Source organism: Agelaius tricolor, unplaced genomic scaffold, assembly GCF_023055355.1.
Source record: "Agelaius tricolor isolate 1412-34295 unplaced genomic scaffold, bAgeTri1.0.p SCAF_35, whole genome shotgun sequence".
Lineage (NCBI taxonomy): Eukaryota > Metazoa > Chordata > Aves > Passeriformes > Icteridae > Agelaius > Agelaius tricolor.
The window spans coordinates 5150732-5170297 of NW_027269295.1; the positions used below are offsets into that span (position 1 = coordinate 5150732).

A 19566-nucleotide genomic window follows, 5' to 3' on the forward strand; every position below is an offset into this window, starting at 1 on the left:
CTGATACACTCAGATTGCTGCTGGGAGCTCTGGCTACCTCACCAGCTCACTTTGTGATAAGGGAGCCTTCAAAGGATTTTTAGCTCTTCCTTTACCACTGGTGTAGCATGTAAGGTGCTGAACAGTGCTCACACACCACTCAGCCAGCAGATTCCCACCCCAAAAACTGAGGTCAGAGTTCTGCACAGAGCATTGAAATAAGCTGGAGCTTATTAAGAAATTTCATTCTACTTTCTGCTTCCTTTGGCTACTTCAAATATCTTTAGCCTCACCTACCTCCTCCATTACTTAGTCCGTGTCCTAGTGGACTTCTTGCCGAATTTTTTTCTGCATAGCTCCTGCAATGACACAAGAAGACATTCCTTATTGCAGTGCAGTCTCATCCCATCCACTCCCAGATGCCGACAGAAGACCAGGATGAGGTAGTGTCCAGAGGAAGTGCACAGAGCAGAGCATGTCAGGCAGTCACTGATCCTTCCACACCAGCAGTTACCAATCCCACCAAGCCTCCTGTTGCAGAGTAGTCCTTTGCCTACACTTGGTAGCCCCTGACCATCCTAGGGAGATGAGTAAAGCCCCGCAGCCGTGGTGGTAGCTCAGCTCTATTGTACAGACAGAATGGGAGCAGAGACACTGAACACATCCAAGGGACAGTGTCAAGCCAGGATTAAAACTCCAGAGTCCCATCCTTGACCAACTTAGCCCGTGTGGCCTGCCCTTAGATCAGCATGGGTTGACACAAATAGAAACCTGTATGCGAATACTCAGAGTCCTGTTCCTTGGGGAGGTGGGAATGTGATCTCTCCTGCTTTTCGGAGAGAAAGAGACAAAGCATTATTCATAAAAAACGCCAAGGGACAGCATGTGAAAGAGAACCTGCCTCTCATTATTGCCCTTTGGTAGCTTGTGGGATGCACATGTGACCAGATTCCAGCAGAAGGATCCCTGCCATCAAGTGGGCATCCCCCTGCTGTCACCTCAAGCTGCCCTCCCCTGCCAGCCCCAGGCATCAAGAAGAGAAGTTGGTTGATACTCACCCTCTGCGCCCCTCCAGAGTACTCTGGATCTCCTTCAGCACTTCTGGAAAGCAGAGAGTTAAAGCAGTGAGCCAAAGCAGGGGAATCTGCTTTCAGGCAGCTGCCTGAGCACATTCCACCTCCCCAGTGAACAGCCTCCAGAACCTGCCTCCCACACTCAGAGGTCAGTCCGTGGATCATCACTGCCTCTTTAACCAGGTTTTTACTGGGCAGGCTGGCACACAGGACTGAAGCAGTCAGTTGCCAGAGGAAATGTTGCCAATCCCTGTGTACCAGAGCCCCAAAGGAACTGTCTGTTCCAGCTGTCATCTTACACAAGTCCTATTGGAAATAAAGATCCTTCTCTTATCTCAGCAGGGAATGCAGCTCTGCAGAACAACCCCTGCCCAAGGGCATGGCTATCTGTCCAACCCCTCATTTCCGGGGATTCAAGAAAACTCAGCATTTCTGACAGTAATTACAGATCCCTTAGAACTGGAATCCACAAAATTCCCAGCAGCTTTCTTCTTTTCCCACCCAGAAAGGCACCTTCCCCCTCAGCAGCAAGACTTCATCTCACTCACTTTCATCATTGAGTAAGGCATGTTCCATCAGCCTCCCAGACTTCCTTTCTAAAGAAGAGTAAGAAAACTTGTTTTAGCTAACAATATTTTCCCCTCTTCCTGAAATAAGTACAGTTTTGGAGAAATGCACAATGGAATGGATTTTTTTCCCCACTTCAAGTACTTTTTGACTTTATTGAATGCTTCACAACTAATCCTTAAAGTTTCTCACGCACTGAACTGTTTCTTTCAGCAATACTAGTTTGGATAACAGAAGATCTAAATAAGTTCAGACCTTCCCTCCAGCAAACTCTGTTCTACCCTTTAAGAGAATCTTCCACGTACAACTTACTTCAGAGCTATCAACTAAAATACAATCCAGGCAGATCACAATATTTCCCCCACATCCTTCCTTATTTTTCCCTATCTCAGGTAGAAAATATCAACTGTAGCAATAGGAAAGACATTTTGAGGTTTACACACACCATGCTACCCGCAGTACACTTTTTTTTTTTTCACTTACCATCTTCTCCACAGTCACCTGGACTATTTCCTGGTCCCCTAAAAAAGGAGAGGAGGCAGAAAACAATTACTGACGCTGAAGAAGAGGAGTGCAGAGAATTCCTCTGTGTTCTTAGCAGTTACAAGAGGCTCCAGTGCACATCAACTAAATGGTTTGCTGAGTGTGGGAAGGGCTTCACCACATGCTGGCGATGCAGAAGTCTGCAGGCACCAGAGAACACTTCTTAACTCTTGGAATAAAAATCCTGTAGGATCTCTGTGAGGGTCAGATCTACTGTTACTCACTGATGTTCCAAGAGGAGAGGAGGAACACTGGATTTCCTTTCACAGAGACACAGCTCAGCCTCAGCACATGGGAACAAGCAAAGCAAGCCAGGGTTTTCTCTGAGTTTGTGACTCCAGCTTAGGGATGTTCCAAAGCTTCCTGCTCTATCCTACCAAATGTACTCCAAGTAGGAAAACCACCAAGGGGAAGGTTACATTTCCTGATGCCACCCCCTCTGTGGATGTTAACTTCAAAGGGGTTTTCTTTCCTCCCTACTCAGACACAGCCAGTGTGCAAGAGTGTTACAGACATTACCTGGATATCCTTGCAGCATTCTCTGTGCCAGGCTTGTGCACGTGGTTGTTGGTTGTCACTTCTGGCATGTCCACGATGCACCGGGGCTCCACCAACCATTTGGTGGAAAGGGAAAACCTCTCAAACTCCGATGGCGAGATCAGATAGAAACCTGCAGGGGATTGGGAATTGATAAGGACAACTCTCAGCAAACAGTTCCAGAACCAAAGGTGATCCTAAAAAACAACAGATCTAGGCATGATCTGTGTTTGGCAGAAAGGGTTTGCTTTTCCTTCTATCTAAGCAAGGAGGGACCATTGAGGAAGAAATTACCCCAGCTCCCCTCTGGTTAGCCTAGAGACTGTGCAATTTAAGGTTATGCTGAGACATAATTTTGTTGTCCTGTGCTGACATTTGGAGAAAACAGCACAGAAAGATGCAAAAAATGAACTGGAAAGCAGCAATCCATCTTCAGCAGCCACAGGATCCCAGTTTTGCAATGTGAGTGCTCAGACACAGGCATGTACAGGAGGCTCAATGGAGCCATTTCCCAGAGCCTGCTGCTTAGAGAGCTATTCCCCCACACCAGACAAGAGGAGAGTGGTCAGGTGGAAGTTATCTAAGGGGCAGAACCAAGCTGAAAACCTCTATTCACTCCTGTATTCATTAACAGTAATGGAATAAAACTCACTCCTAACTCATGTGTTGGTACCTGCTGGCAGCTGGTACTGCCCAGAAACACACAATGAACACATTTCTGAAACAGTCTCATATGGAGGGACTTGACAGCTGGCTTGTAAGCAAAGCTGAGTTAATAGAACAAATAATAATTGATGATTTTTGAGTGTATTTATAGCAAAAAGGAAGACAAGGGTCTTAGCATAGAAACAGATTAGAAAAGATATATGAAAATTTTTGTAAGCTAGACTACATGCATGAGTAGATGTATATATGTGCTTTATTAAATTTCTGTAAAACTTTTGCTAATTATATTGACACTAATTGCTTTCCATTAATATAATAAATTATTGTGATGTTAATAACTTAAGATTATGCTTTGTTAAAAGTATGTAAGTTAGAAAACATGCAAAATAAAACCTTTTTTTTAAACCCTAATCACATATATATATATATGTCATGTCCAACCTAACAATAACAGCCTCACATGTGTACACAGCCAGCTAAAAACACTGAGCTGTTTCCCATTGTCTCAAGCACACAACAAGAGGGATGATCTGGGAGAAGCCCACCTCACCTTGGCCATATTTGGTGAAGACACAGGAGGCAATGCCACTGACATCCTCCTTGCGGATGCAGGGGTAGCGGATCTGCAGCTTGAGGAAGGGCAGGGAGATGATCTGGATGTCTCCCAGGTTGGTCAGCACTGCCAGGTCATTCTCACTGTAATCATCAGTCTTGCAGCTACCGAAGTTGGCAACCGTCACCTTCCGTACCCTGCAGCCCTCCAGGGCTGTCAGCTTGAGCTTCAGTTTGGAGCTGACCTTGGGCAACGTGAAGACCTGTCACAGAAATGAGACACTGACACCTCTTCCTGCACAAAGGCAGCAGCAGCTCCCCAGGACATCTGCTGCTCCCTCCCTGGATAATGTTTCCATTCACAGGGAATGCACACAGGTGTAACCAGAGCCAATCCCCTGCTCATAGCATGAGAACCAATCAGCCACAGGCAGTGTGAAAATGTCTTTCTGTTCTGACATCAGTTTTACCCTTCAGGCTGTAACCACACTTCTCCCACATTTTTTCAAAACTCTTCCCTATTTGGCTACAAATTAACACAGAAAGAGAACAGGGTTTAAGTTAGTGTGCAAAACAAGAAACTTTTAAGCTACTTCCCAAAAACACCAACGAAATTCCTGCTTCTGCACTAACAACAGAAAAGCTCTTACCCAAAAGCAGAAGCAGCTTTGTCCAAAGAATATAATGTAATATATTTAATGTAATATATGTAATGTATAATGTAATGTAATATAATGTAATATATGTAATATAGGCATAACATTTCTATATTCAGCATGTGCAGCACTATGCTGAACACCAGTTTGCCAGCACACATCTGATTTATGGACTGTACCAACCAGAAGTGCTGTCCCAAGGCTGTTCCTGAGGCACAGGAGAACAAGCACTCCCAAGAGTTCTGCTAAAGCACTGGGCACTGCTCAGTGGAGAGAGATTTCATGCACAATTCATAGGCACCTCCCTCCCTCAATAGGTGACACTCACCTTAAATTGCTCTTCAGACACCACCAGCAGCTGGTGGCTGCCTTGCATATCAGGACTCTTGGAAAGGTCATGTGCTACTTCTAGAGGTTCTGGGAGGGGAGTGCTGCGTCCATCCAACACAAGTATTCCCACAACAGGAGCCCTGTGCATCAGCTGAATTTCTTTGGCTAGACAGGTGAGATAAGGAGGAAAAACAAACAGAAAAAACAAACAGGAGTCTAGTCAGAAACACTGTTAGAAACTCCTTCACACCCTCTCAGCACTGGAGACCTATATACTGTGGATATAGAAATGCTGCCTAAAAAGATTTGGTAGTTGAGGGGCATTAGGGCATTCAGACTGGACTGATGTGTGTTGGACAGAAACCATTGTTACATAAAGACAACAGGCCCAGCTGCCAGAACAAGGGACACGTGCAGCGAGGGTTGATGGCAAACTTCAGGGACAGCTGACACAAATTTACATTTCTGAAGTGAGTAGGAAATGAGGCTGAGGCACATCAAGCAGTGCTGGAGCTCCAGTTCAGCTGCTGCAGTGAGCATTGCTTAGCTCAGACAGTGCCACACTTGGCTCCAATCACTGATAAGCAGCACTAACTGAGTGACCCTGCTTTTCTGGCTATAACTCAACAGAACCCTGTTTTCACAAGGCACTTACCCTGCTCTGCCCTCACAGGCTCATCCATCCTCCTCTCAGCTGGAGGAACACGTAAACAGAAAGCGTAGACTGTCCCTCCATTGGTGCCAGCCCACAGGGACGGGCAGTGCCGGGAGCCTGGAGTGACAAAAAAGCCCATGAGCAAGGCACCCTCCATGACATAACAGCTTTCCTTGGCTACATAAAACCTCCCTCTGTTTGCACCCTAAATATCTTTATAATAGGGGAGACCTGCCAGGCACAACATTCTTTTCCCAATACACATCCACCAGCAGCCCTTAGAAAGGGCACTGCACCTGAGCAAAGGCAAAAGTACCACCATATGTATATCACAGATGAGCAGAGTAAACTTGTGCATGCTATCAGTTTGGGCTCTGATGCACAACCAGCCACCACCTTCACTAAAATTAAAAGGCTTTGCTGGAGACAGGGATGAACTTCAAAGGAATGAAAGAAGGAAAAGTTTATACTAGAAAGTCAAATGCCAATACAGCACATTTGAAAATCATACATAAAGACCTGATTCAAAGATGAATGGCCACTTGCCTTGGATTAGCCAGCAGCCCAGAATGGCTAAGTAACAATTCTACATGACAACATATGCTCTTGTTCTATATCAGTTTTTCAGCACAGCACAAAGTAGGACACAGGAGGTGCCGAGTTTTCCTGGCAGTAAATCCTAATACGCTCCTTGGCAGAAGCAGTAAAAACCCCTTTGGAAGAAGAGAGAGATGTTTTTCCTACTCACTGTCTCTCAGGAAGGTATCAGCAAAATACAGGGTTCGCACAAAGCCAGTGAAAGAATCTTCTGCCGAGCGTGCTTCGATCTTGCGCTGGACTGGAGCCAGCTCCATCTCCTGCAACACGTCCTGGTCAAACTTGGCATTTGCTTCTTGCACCTTCACAGGTGAGGAGACACTGTCAGTCAGGGATAGACACAGCAGGGAGAGAGAGGGAGTGTGGCAGCAATAGAAAGGCACACCAGTGAACTTGTCCTCTGAACTGATCTCTTCTAAAAATGTGCCTGTTTTTATCTAACAGAGCATCAGAAATTGCCATTTTCCCTCATACCAATAGCTATTGATTTGATAGCAGGGCTGAGACCACCTCCTGCTCTCGGCGGTCTTAGCATGCTCCAAGCTGTAAACAGACAGACCCCAAAAAGGTGAAGCCCTCACCTCTGAGGCATTCCCACCACCTCCTCTCCGCTTCCTACTGGACACACGGCTTCTTCTGATCCGCCGGAACGACTGACGGAGGGACTTCTTCAAGGATTTCACCCGAGACAGGGGACCTTCTAAGGCCAGCTGGTCACTGGGATGCAGTGTGCACCTGGAAGAGGGAGACAGTAGCCACGTGGTCACTTTCTACTGGGTGGCAATCACTCCCAAGAGTCCAACAGGATACACACAAATGTTGGAACACAGTTATATATTCTGGAAGATCTTCAAGGGTGGAGAAAAAAGAAGCAGAGCTTCTTGCTACAGTGACAGCTCTTGGGAAATCACTTATCACACCTTGCTTTGTTAGTAATTCCAGGTCATCATTAACATAAGGATTACTACAGACCCCCTGGAAAGATGACACTTACTTGACAAAGACCAGTCGCTTCTGCTGATGGTCAAAAAGCCCAAACCCATGACTGGTGCCAAAGGCCACAAGCCTCCACTCCGAGTGCAGGGCCAAAGAGGTGACCACAGCTGGTGGCTGACACTGGACAAGGACAAATGGCTGAAAACCAGCTTCAAATCTAACAGGCCCATCTCGAGTTTTGAGCTTCTCATGACCTTTCCATCGATAGCCCTCTTGGTCCTGCAGGAGATCTGCTTCAGCATGGTCCACCACATGTTCTGCATCCTCATCATTCAGTTCCATCACCAGCACCTGAAAGGAAGAGAACAACCTTTGCTGCAGCTTTTGCTGTGCAGGCAGATCTCCAAGCTGCAGCCCTTCCCTACAGCTGCTAAACTACAGCATCTCTCAGGGCAGATAAATAACAGTAGATAATGTCTAAAACCAACTAGAGAAAGCAGAAAATCCCAGAATGGTTTGGGTTGGAAGGCACCTTAAAGATCACCTAGTTCTAGCCTCTGCCATGCACAGGGACACCTTTTCTGGTCAGAGCTCCATCCAACCTGACCTTAAACACCTTCAGGGATGGGGCATCCTGAACTTCTCCAGGCAACCTGCTACAGGGCCTTACCACCCTCACAGCAAAGAAGTTCTTCCTATCTAATATCTAATCTAAAGCTACTCTCTGTTTGAAGCCACTCCCCCTTGTTCTGTCATTCCAGTACCTTTTAAGTAGTCTCTATCCATGCTTCTTGTAGGTTCTTTCAGGTATCAAGGTGAAATTAGGTGACCCCAAACCTTCCCTTCTCCAGGCTGAACAATCCCAGTTCTCTCAGCCTTTCCTTGCAGCACAGCTGCTCTATCCCTCTAATGACCTTTGTGGCCTTCTCTGGACTCACTCCATCTCCATGTCCTCTCTGTGCTGGATGCATTGCTCAAAGTGGGGCCTCACCAGAGCAGGGTCCCATGAATCATTCCAGAAAACAGATCAATTTACCATAACAGAAATGAACATTTTGAATTTTAGCAGATCTCCAGATTACCCTGAAATCTGCCCTGAAAACAATGTTTATGTTGATTGTTCATATTCCAATACCTGTCCTGCTGTACCAGCTACAGCCAAGTATCCACTGTATTTACACAGGTAGATCTTCTGGATCCCAAGTCTTGGATCATCACTGTAAGGATCGAAGGTACCAACCTAGGCAAGAGAACAGATAGGGGCTGGTCTTGAACTGGGGCAGGAATCAGAGCTCCCCAGGTTTTCAGGAAGTTTCTACCAGCAGCAGCTCTCTCACCTTGCGGAGTGGAGGCCATTCGTCCTCCCCCAGGGTGTTCATGTTGTCATTGGGATCAGCATCTGTGAGGAACACTCTCACTGTGCTCAGCTTATAAAGGAGGTGCAAGCAGACACCAGAGGCATCCCAAAACCTCACTGTGCCATCTTCATGCCTGGGGGGGAGGATACAGGAGCACACATCACACAGGAGAACAGCACATGGAGGGTAAAACAGAGGGGAAAATACAGAATTTTAAAAAAAAAAACACAAAGAGAAAGTTTTTTGGCTTCTTGTGTATTTTTTGTTTTAGGTTGTTGGGTTTCTTTAATTCAGGTTCTTGGTGATCTGATACCATTACACTAATTTAAGATTATGCCAAAAAGATATGGAAAAGGCAAAAAGCTTAGCATATAGAAGGAAAAACTCATCCAGGCAAAAATACTGTTACAGGGAGGGAAGGGGGAATTTTTTTGCAACAGTCTCCCAACAAAAGGGTAGAAGCTTCTAACATGCTCCATCAAGAATGCAATCTGAGAATCAGCCCCCTGAAACTCTCTAAAGTGCTTTGAAAAGAAAATGGCAGATTTTTATGCAATGAGACAATTTCTTGCTAGCTACTTCCAACTCTTAGCTAGATCTGTTCGTGCTGATCAAAGCAGACAGGAGTCCATGCTAACCTCTATTTTAAGATTCAAAGTGTAAGGTAGAGGGGAAAACGCTTCAAAACATGAAAGATTAAGCTTTAATTTAACACTTCTGCCTTTGAACCAGGCTGGATTAGTGCCTGCACTCCTACACACTTTGAGAGTAGGGGCAATGGAAAACACATCAAAACTAAAAATCAGCCACTTTCTGGGTTATCTGTGGACATCATGACCTGTTTGCTCAGAAGCAGCAAAATAAATTGGCTTTACAAAGCCAGCAGCACAGCTCTGAGAAGCTGCACTGTAAAGCTGCAGTCTCTGCCCTAAAAGATGAGCAGACTAACTCCATAGGAAAATCTCAGTCAGTTGAAAAAGGGGAACTGGAAAGGGCTCCCTGATGGTTCTCAGGTCAGCACCTACCCTGTTAGCAGCAAGTCCCTCTGTGGAGGATCTGGAGCGATGTTGGTGCCACCATCAATCGGCCACGGCTACAAACAGAGTAAGAGAAGTGTGTGACTGCCTAGGCAGTGACAGTGTGGAGAGTACAAAGTCAGCAGGAGGGCATGAACTCCAGTGCAAGTAGCAGTGAAACAGTCCATGCTGTCAGCTTTTGTTGGGATTAGATGTCCTCATTCTGACACCAACTGTGCCTTTTAGAAGGCATTCTACACATTTCCCCGAGAAGCTTCATGGTTTTACATGAGAACTTTGTTACCACCAACAGCTGGGAACACTCAGACCTCCCCTCTGGCTTGTCAAAGCTTAAAAAATATCACATTTTAATTCCCCAGTGTAACTGTACTGCTTTGGGAAAAGGCCTCTCTCCACCCTGTTAAGAGGCAGGACAGTGTCTGCTGGGGCTGAACCCTCTGCAGATCATCAGCAACACAGACCACCCACACCATGGGCAGTCACACTGACCTGAACACGTAGGGACACAGGGGGGGACACAGCTGCCATACCATACTGGAGTAGTGAATGTTCTGCTTGCTCCCAGCGCTGATAATCCGCTCCCAGAGCTTCAGTGGGATGTTGGAGACGTGGTGAGAGCAGGTGATGGCTGAGCAGTGCAGGGAGGCCAGGTATGGAGGGTGCACTGCTGGCCAGCCTGCACTTTTCAAATCTATGACCACGAGCTCTTCTTCTGCCAGCACCACCAGGGCAGAAGGGTCATCAAACTCTGCAGAAACAACATTCATTGAGGCTGACAAAACTGACCAGCCAAGGTGCAAACAATGCAGTGCAAACAAGCTTCCTGTAAGGCTGCTTTAAAAACTGTAATCACACACCTCCACATCAACATTTTTCTTGAAAAAAACCTTAAATGCTTCTGTGTTAACTGGGCCTATTGAGTATGAATGGATCTGAAGACACTCACAGATTTACTGCAAATTCGTGTTTCTTTACATCACTCCTGGGACTGTGACAGTGACTTTTAATAGATTCCATTGCAGAGTGTAAAATTTGTTAACAACAATGACTGAATAACACAATGTTCATACTTACTACTGTAACAGCCAGAATTCCAAGACTTTACCTGCAGCTAATTAACAGCACTGGGTAGAAAGACATGTATACACCCCAGCAGTGACCCATTTAGTGCTGTTAGGACCACAGTCCATCCAGGCTAAGCTGCTTAAACATGCTAATGCCTTGGGTTCTGCAGAATGCTTCTCTGCTTGAACTGACAAGTATTTACAATTCAGCTCTTTTACTTTTCATTTTCTCTTCTTCTCATATGTTGTGACACATCCTCCAGACTTTCTTTTTAAAGATGTATACATCATCTAATAATTCTTATGTGTATTAGGAACAATTACAAAAGAAATACGTTAATGTAACTTGACTGGTGACATCTGACACAAACAAGAATTATAACTCAGGTTACAATGTACAATCTTGAGTGAAAAAAATTTAGTCTATGAGGACATTATTGCAGCAAGGTTGACAAGTCAGCCACAGCAGCAAAATGGTGGGGAAAACCAAAACCACAGACCAGTTCACAGCAGTGAAAATTAACACAGCTCCAGAAATCTGAGTGAATACGAAGCTGGATTGGGGTTGATTAACACTGAGCCATTAGCAAACTACCTAACATCTTTTCCCTGACCTTCCCTCCTAAACTGTACTTTTACTTCCCTCCTTTACTTGGTTGATTAACCTGGTGTACACTTGCAAGAAGGGACATACCAACACTGTTCATTCAGCAAAATTAAATGCAAGTAATTAGTACTTGGCATCACTATTGAGGCACCCCAAGTTTCACCTCTGACTAGGCCCAGCCACAACACATCACTAATTAGTTCAGTTTCATCATGAAAACAATGTTTTCTATTCAGTTTTACTTCGCTTTCCTATGTGTCATCATTTGCAGTTGCCACAGGACTTCACAATAAAACTAATAATATCATCCCTGTACTGTAACAGCCCTGCAGTTTACTGTTGGCAGCATTAACCAAAAGTGTTCTGTTTTAACAATTTTTTTCTCTGCAAAAACACACATCTGAGCTCATTTCTTGTGGCAAGAATCTATTTTAAGTTGCTGAAGCAGCATGCACAGTAAGATTTGTCATGATTGCCACACACTCACCCACCTAACTAAAAAAAAAAAAAAAAAAAAAAAAAAAGAAACAGGAAGGGCTGGCCTTTTTAAGCAGTTTCCACAGCATATTCAGGGTGGTGAAAAGTCACCAGCTACGACCACGCTGCAATGCATGAGCTTTGTGCTTATTAAATTAAGTGGCTTTGGTATACAATTAATACCTTGGTATTGCCATTGCAGGGAAGACTGCTTAAGGGCAAACAAGGCAAGCTATGTAGATCCACTAAGCTTAGGCAATCAGCCACAAGGAAGCTTGTCAACCACAGAAACCTCATTTTATTGTAAAAAACTTCCTCATCTGAGTGCAACAGTTTCAGTTTCCTGTAGTAGCTCCTGTCTGAACCCACCGGCAGTGGCGTTAACTGGATAATTCAATTATTGGTAAGTAGAAATATAAAGCCTGTTTGTTCAGTTATTTCATCCTAAAGGATTTCTAATCATATCCAGAACCTGAACTCTAAGCAGTCCAACTCTGACCTAAAAAACTCAGGTTTCTTTCATTGTTAATACTTTTGTTCCATCATCCAGAATCTCCACTCTTGACAATTTCATAGAAAGCAAAAGATTCTCCTTCCTTAATACCAAAAGGTATTGAACTCAAAGTATGAAACAGTACCCCAAGTTTATCAGCACTGTGAGCTTGAAGATTTAGACCTGTAGGTTCTGCACACTTGGAAGATGCTTAGAAAAGACAGTGTTGTGCAGGGAAAATCAGTAACAGACACACACAGGTACTTCTGCTCAGTTACACTCTGATTTCTCTGCTCTCTTTTCAGTGACCTGAGAGGGTCTGCTAAGATCTAGGAAGACAGGCAAGAGGGAATCCAAAAGTTGGTTTTTTTCTGCCTCTTTTCCCAAGATATTCCTCCCCTGGATCTGTGTTCTGCTTCCCAGAACAGGCCGGAGCGATTCTGCACTGACAGACCAGGATGTGGAGCTGTGGCTGTCACCACCTTCCCTGGCAGGACACAGGACAAATTGGGTTGGAAACCAGTCTAGCAGGCAAATCAGAGACTAGAAAGCCTGAGAAGATCCAGTAACAGAAGATTTACTTGCAAGCTCCTAAACAATTTGCAGTTTAGTCTGATCCTGCACATTTTTGGAGCTTGAAATTGCATTTTATACTCAGTTACTCCAAGTTAACCAGAAACAAGAACTACACCAGCATTAAACTAAGAGTTATTGGGGAAAACCCTTTACAGTTTCATGAAAAGGAAGAATGTACAGTTACTGCTGAAGTAAGGACAAGAAAGCTCTTCAACAGAAGCAAGAATCTGACAAGCTCTACACAATTCAAGAATGAGAACTATTCAGTTTACATTCATGTTCACCAGCAGTAAGGAAATTAAGTTCTCCATATAATGACCCTTGGTTCTATGTCACCCTTTGCTGATTTGTTACCCAAAGCTCCAGACACAAATCCAGGTACTAATTAAAAGAATCAGTGTCTCAGTGGGAGTAAATTCTGGTTTTAATTATTAGCCTCCTTTGAAGTGCTGTTTCCAAACAACAATATTCAGATCCTCATTTCACGACCTGGTTACGTCCAATGTCCAGCTTAAACAGATATAGGCTTAAGAGATCTTTTCTCATTAACAGAGTAGCCTAATTTTTTTGAGGAATGTATGGCATTTGTAACCAGCCCTGTCTTTTTATACCAGTATTTCACATTTCACTTTTAAATGGGAATCTTTCACAGCTGCACTCAATCTTAAGGGTCTTTGTGAAACGAAATGATTCTGTGATTCTCTGCTGAAGTCTCAGAAACTCCCCAAACAACTGACCTCCTTATCACATTTCATATGCTATTTATACCAGGCAGATTGCCACACACGTACACAGCTACCCTAATTCCTCAGTAATGCCCTTCCACCACATACCTGCAGCAGGATCTGAACTGAAGATTATGAAGAAGTCTATCACCCGTGAGGTAAAGTCAAAGGCTGTTTGCTGGCTGCCGTGGATAACAGAGATACTGTGCCGGTCCCCATAGCTAGCCCGGGGCATTCCTCCTTGGAATATTATGTAAGGAAGCCTTGAGAGAAAGAAAGAGTTAAACTAAGTGCTGAAGTAAGGAGCAAGAAAAAATTTAAAGAAATGTCAAAGAAAGCTTGACAACAAGTTCTTATAATGTTACTCTAAAGGGTTCATATGGCATTGCACACTGCACCCTTCAAATAGGTGAGACTGAAGGGATACACCACAAACTCACCCATTTTTTGTTGTCTGCCAGTAGATCTTGGAGATGGCCTTGCAAGGAAAAGGACCTGAGAAAGCAGAGTTATTTGCTACAATTCAAGAAGTGCATCTTTACATCAGAAGCTGCTGATTCTGCTTCAGCCAGGTCACCTCACCCTCCACCCCAAGGGGAGCCACCTAAATTAGTAGGAGCCAGCACCACCTCCCCAGACCAAGCCACATCAGACAAGTCTTCTGGGACACAACGACCACAGACCTCCACAGCAAAACACAGCTTAGGCTCAGTTCCAAACCATGCTCCTGATGGCTACCAGGGAGTAGAAGTGCTGCTGGAGGAGCTGATTAACTAGAAAGGATTGCTAAAATCATAGCCATTCCTGAAACTAATATAGAGTGATAGAGCTTTAAAAGCTTCTCTGCACTCAAAAGGTGAGGTCATCCCCATTTGATGGTTTCCAGCAAATCAGAAGCTTCATTTAATCATTGCTCAGGTCAACAAAAAATACACTCAGCTCACTATTAATTACACAGGATCCAAGCAACTCCTGCTGAACAGGACACCAGCTAAAACAAAGAGCTGAATCACCAACACCCTTCTTCATAAGGGGCACTAATATTGTCAAGACTTGCTCTCCATGTTCAGGACAGATTTCAACAATGCAAAGGAGTTTCAAATCCAAGAGAAAATCTGGGCTGAAATCCCTTAGTTGAGGCTTATAAGCCATTCAAGAGGCAGCTCTGCATTCTGCCATTAAACACTAGGGAGAATTGTGACTTGAATATCCTACACAAGCTCAGAATTAGTTTGAGTTTGGACAAATAGACAACAGTTAAACCTCACTTACTGACCATAAGGCACAGTGTTCTCCAGAGGCTCTGACTGCCTGCTGTCACTGGATACTGGCCACTGGCTGTAACTTCCATCGTAGTGACAACTAATGAATTTGCTGCCATCCCTCTGCCAGTAGAGGTTCTCCAGTTGCTGAAAAGAAAGCCATAATGACTGTTCTCCAGAGAGCTGTTATCTCCCCAACACAACCTGTTCTTACTGAAAAAGCAGCTTTGTCAGGCTGTCCCTGCACCTGATTTGTCTTCAGAGTGCCAGTGAGAGCCCTTCCTGCCCTGCTGAACTGACTCTGGACTGAATCAATACCTGGCTGCCCAGGAAATGGTGTGTTGCTTTGTTATTCTGTAGGTCCCAGAGGACAATCAAGCCCCTGCTGTATCCAATTAGGATCTGGTCAGGGTTCTTAGGATGCTCCCGAAGGGCTTCCACCAGTTCACAGGATCGCCTGTTGCAGTTATCTTCTGGTATCCTGCAGGAGCAGAAGAGAAAAGAGAAGCTGAATCCAAGTGCAAACTCAAAGGACTGTAATAAAAGGTGTAAGAATGAGAAATTAAGCAACAAAGTTGAAACAGCTGATCCCACAAATCCTTCAAGCAGCAGAAATATCTTATGGGAGACACCACATCAGGCCTACCAAATGGACATGCACCTAGTCTTGCTTTCTTCAAGGAAAGGCCATGGTTTACAATGAATTCCAGGACTGCATCCCAAGACTGTAAAGACAGTTTGAACCACCCACCCTATTCTCTTACAGAATAAAGGTAAGATGGAAATGTCAGTAGGAGAAGTGAAGTAGGACAATTTTCAGCAGCACTCAGCAGAGTGATAAAAACTCCATTTGAACAAAGCAGCACCAGCTGTTCTGCCAGTGGTTGAAAAAAATAAATGTGTAATTACAGCTAAACAAAATACATTTTTTTCCTAAAACTAAACACAAGGGCTAGGGCACAAGGTTTGCAGATTCACCCCAAGTGAACATGCTCTATCTCCACAGTGACAACACCAGTCTGGACCAGGACAGATATTGTTACTTAACACACACCACGACCAAAAGTTACTTTCATGAGAGTCAGACACCTATGGACAATGCTTAACACAACAGTGAGGCCCCAGTACATAATCTGGGGTGACATTTTAACAAAGGATGTGTCTGGTAATGGGATTCCACATCTTGTTTGCTCACTCACTCACTCACCGCTGCAGCACGGCCTCGGGGGTGATGGTCCTGTCCTCCAGCACTCGGAACGAGGGCAGCTCCACCACGAAGATGTTGCCACTCTCTGTGCCCAGGTACAGCACTTCCCGTGAGGAATGGGGAAGCACAGCTGTTACCTGGGTGGCACTTGGTGGAGAGCTGGGGATGCAAAGAGACTCTTGTTACTGAATTTGGTGAGTTAACAACATAAGAGGGACATTTATCAGTGTCACTTGTTTTGGAGGCATGATATTTTTTTTTAAAGAAAACATCAGCTTTAAGACAAATTATGTAAGAAATTTTGACAAGTGCACGGGGAAAGAACCAGACATCTTTTTTACAGAACCCTCTCTAAGTGTTCCTAAAAATAGCTCACTTAAATCTGGCAAGATCAAGTCAAACTAAAACCACAACAGCATTTCAAAGCCTGACTTAAGGCATGGTTAGATTTACCTAACCTTAACAGCTCCTGTACTCACAGCAGTGAATGCACAATATTTTAAAATATGTCACCCTTTGCATTGGTTGAGCACATTTAAAAGCTGGTCTCCCATGCCCCAGCCAGCTCTTGGCTGGTTTCCATGGATGCCCTTTCAATGGATTCAGAGGAGTGGCAGGCTGTAAGAACTGGACAGGCTCTAGCTTAAACAACAGCAGAATTTTCTGGCTTGCCTCTCCCGAGACCAGCTGCAAGCCCCTGCTGTGCCTTACCCAGGTGGCCCTTTGAGGGTGAAGCGATGCTCCTCCCGCAGCTCGGATGTTCCTCCGTGCTGCTTCAGGCTCCAGAGGTGCAAGCTGTTATCATCCAGCAGTGTCACCAGCTGGCACTGCAAAATCACACAACTTGCTTTTTTCAGAATGCCAGTATTAAATATAACACAGTAAATTTAGCAGTAGATTTGCTGCTGTTCATAATTCCCTGCTAAAACAGGACTGGGGAGCTGCTTCAGTTTTTTATGGCAGTGGACAATCACTGCAGCAATGGGATTTGGGGGGTGGAGGAAGATAAGAACTAGCCTAGAGGCTAAAAACCCTGTTATAAAGGCACAGGTTATCACTGAGGGGGATGACAAGGATTTAGGCTCCTGAAGAAAATCAGCCTGTGCTGTAAAGCCCAGCCATGCAGCTGCAGGCTGTATCTCACCTCCTCCTGGCTCAGCACAGGTTTGCTGAACACACCCCAGCTTTGGGTGGGGCTGATATACTCTGCTACACCACAGTCCTCACATTCTTCATGTCCAACCTCATTCTGAGGGTTGTGTCAGAATCCTTTTATGAGCCCAGCCCTGCTGGCTGGATGTTCAAATTGAAGCATTTTACCTGCTGCAGCCACACCTGGTGCAACACTCCCCATGGGAGTTTCAGTTTATACCATTAGTTAAGCAAACAGACACCCAAAACCGCCTCAAGAATTAAATCCCTCTCATAAAGAGGCCACTTGTGCTACACTGGGGGCATCAGGGAACAAAGTCTGCAACTAAGACAGCAGTCTGGACAGTCAAGGGAAAGTGGTTAGACAGCCACCAGACATTTGGAAAATTCTGCTTTCCTATTTTTAGAGCGTGGCAATAACTGTTCAGCAATCCCCAGGAGCAAGAGTCAATACCCCCAAACACAAAGGCAACAAACTTAGCAGCAAATGAGGTTAGCAGTGCTGTTTTGAGCTCCTGAAAATAATTAAATCAGCTCAGCAGCAGCTCCTGTTCTGTCTGTTGTGCAGAGGAAAGACTACTCAGTCCTACTGAAAAAATAAGGGCTGCAAAAGGAAAAGGAAGTTCTTGCTTCTGCAGCAGATTGCCTGAACTATCCTGGCCTTATTACCATTCCCAGGATGTTACTGGAGATAAATGAGTAACAGTTATGAACAATAAAGCTACTCTTTAGTTTAAAGCTTCTCTTCTAGTTTTACTGAGCATCTCCACAGCAACAAGCATTGCTGAGAGCACAAAATACACTGGGATAAACATTCCAAACCAAGCAGCATTTGAATATACTTGGTAATAGGAGCCCAGATCCCTGGAATAAAATCAACACCTGTTTAGGAGAGATCTACATAAGTCACAGAGATACTGAAAACACACTTACCTGATCAGGTATAAAGTGAATCTGCATTACAGTGTTGTTTTCTTCATGTAAACCCATGAACTCCACCCCAGGAGCACCATATCTGATGAGTTTGTTGAGGATCTACAGTATTTAAGGTGACCCACAGCTACAATTAATTGATAAGAAGCTTGCTAGCAAGCAAGACAAAAAGAGATTAGTTTGAAACCATGTTTTACTGTTGGTGAGCTGGCCTGCAAAGAATCAATGCAAATCTACTTTTCATTTTACATGCTTGTAAAATTTGCAGGCTGTGCTCACTGTGGAGAACAGGGAAGTTCACTTCTTCCTTCAGTATATGCAGAAGAGGTGCCTGGACCCTGTTTTTTCTCAGGGATGTTCAGTGGTTTCCCAGACACTACAATCCTGCTTAACTAATTTGTAACCAGGAGACAGATGGCAACTGCCTGCATGTGGAGTCCAGCCCCTGAGCACAAACAACACTAGCAATGAATGATTAAGCTGGCAGAGACAGCACCAACTTTTCCTTTCTGGGCTGGGTGACATGCCTGTTTTACAGCTCATCTAACTGGTCTCTGCCATGAGAATTATCTCACACAAAAAATCAGACTGGACATCATTAGCTACAAAAAATAAATTACCATCTTCAATGTTTAGGTCTTTAATTCCTGGATGGTCAAAAACTCAGGAAGTAGAAAGCATTTCTGACTCCAGCTTTAACCTTTGAAATAGAATTGCTTTAAGAAAAAAAAAAAAAAGAAAAAGGAACCCTGCCCCAAATATTTAAACAACCCTGGAATTTACAATGTGAAGGATTGCTAAACTTAGGCCAGATCTAGTCTGACCTTCTGCATAGCAAGAGCAGAGTCTTGTTTAATATCTACATCAGCTCAGCCCCTGTTGGAGCTGTAGCTCAGCTCTTGGAAAGATAACCCCATGCTGATCAGACCAAAATCACTCCAAACCCTGGCAAACTGTTTCAGTGTTCCAACAACCCTTGCTTGCAAATTCATAGTTAATCTAACTTTTGAAGTGTCTTCAAAGCTGCACTAATTCTGTTGAGGTTAGAGAACTCTCACCCAAGGTGTTCAAAGGATACAATTTGATGGCTCCTGATCGTGTCCCAATGGCCATGAGACGGAGAAATGGGCTGTAGCCCAGAGCACTGGGCTGGTGGGGAAATCCATGTTCCACAGTCTGGGGGAGAGAAGGAAAAATTATAATCAGCAGCTTGTTTCATGGGCATTGTTGGGCAGAAATTCAACATCGCATGGCAGTCTGAAAAACAGCACTTAATGGCAGCTTCTTCTGCTGAAAGGTGTTAGAACCTTTTTGATTTGCTGAACAACAGCCTAATGATGAATGTGTGCCAAGAATGCCTGGCTCCACAGCCAGGATATCCAGAAGTGTAACAGAAATGAAAGAGAAATATTCTTAAAACAGTAGCCTGAGCAGCTCTTGATGTTAAGATTATAAATAACTCTGCATAAGCACAGCTTAGTCAGTCAATACAGCACACTCCATCATTCCACATCAGCTGCACTTCTGTAAACCAACTGCTCAGCACAATTTCAAAGTCTGACACAAATACTGTGCACTGTAAGA

General features: G+C 44.4%; 1 protein-coding gene across 2 annotated transcripts in view; it reads right to left on the minus strand.

The window, feature by feature from the left end:
- The window catches only part of LLGL2 (LLGL scribble cell polarity complex component 2), a 34615-nt gene that overhangs the window by 734 nt on the left and 14315 nt on the right, over window positions 1–19566 (minus strand). For both annotated transcript variants that reach the window (XM_071452701.1, XM_071452700.1), the window contains exons 3-25: window positions 19061–19158; window positions 17983–18064; window positions 16609–16724; window positions 15898–16056; window positions 15009–15171; window positions 14705–14837; window positions 13869–13923; window positions 13537–13691; window positions 10017–10234; window positions 9475–9542; window positions 8429–8582; window positions 8227–8331; window positions 7150–7442; window positions 6737–6890; window positions 6307–6457; window positions 5559–5675; window positions 4902–5068; window positions 3916–4180; window positions 2682–2832; window positions 2103–2140; window positions 1601–1648; window positions 1038–1080; window positions 277–338 (exon numbers count right to left, since the gene is read on the minus strand). In XM_071452701.1, coding sequence (XP_071308802.1) covers window positions 277–338; window positions 1038–1080; window positions 1601–1648; window positions 2103–2140; window positions 2682–2832; window positions 3916–4180; window positions 4902–5068; window positions 5559–5675; window positions 6307–6457; window positions 6737–6890; window positions 7150–7442; window positions 8227–8331; window positions 8429–8582; window positions 9475–9542; window positions 10017–10234; window positions 13537–13691; window positions 13869–13923; window positions 14705–14837; window positions 15009–15171; window positions 15898–16056; window positions 16609–16724; window positions 17983–18064; window positions 19061–19158 — 2995 coding nt within the window. The remainder of the gene's footprint in view (window positions 1–276; window positions 339–1037; window positions 1081–1600; window positions 1649–2102; window positions 2141–2681; window positions 2833–3915; window positions 4181–4901; window positions 5069–5558; window positions 5676–6306; window positions 6458–6736; window positions 6891–7149; window positions 7443–8226; window positions 8332–8428; window positions 8583–9474; window positions 9543–10016; window positions 10235–13536; window positions 13692–13868; window positions 13924–14704; window positions 14838–15008; window positions 15172–15897; window positions 16057–16608; window positions 16725–17982; window positions 18065–19060; window positions 19159–19566) is intronic.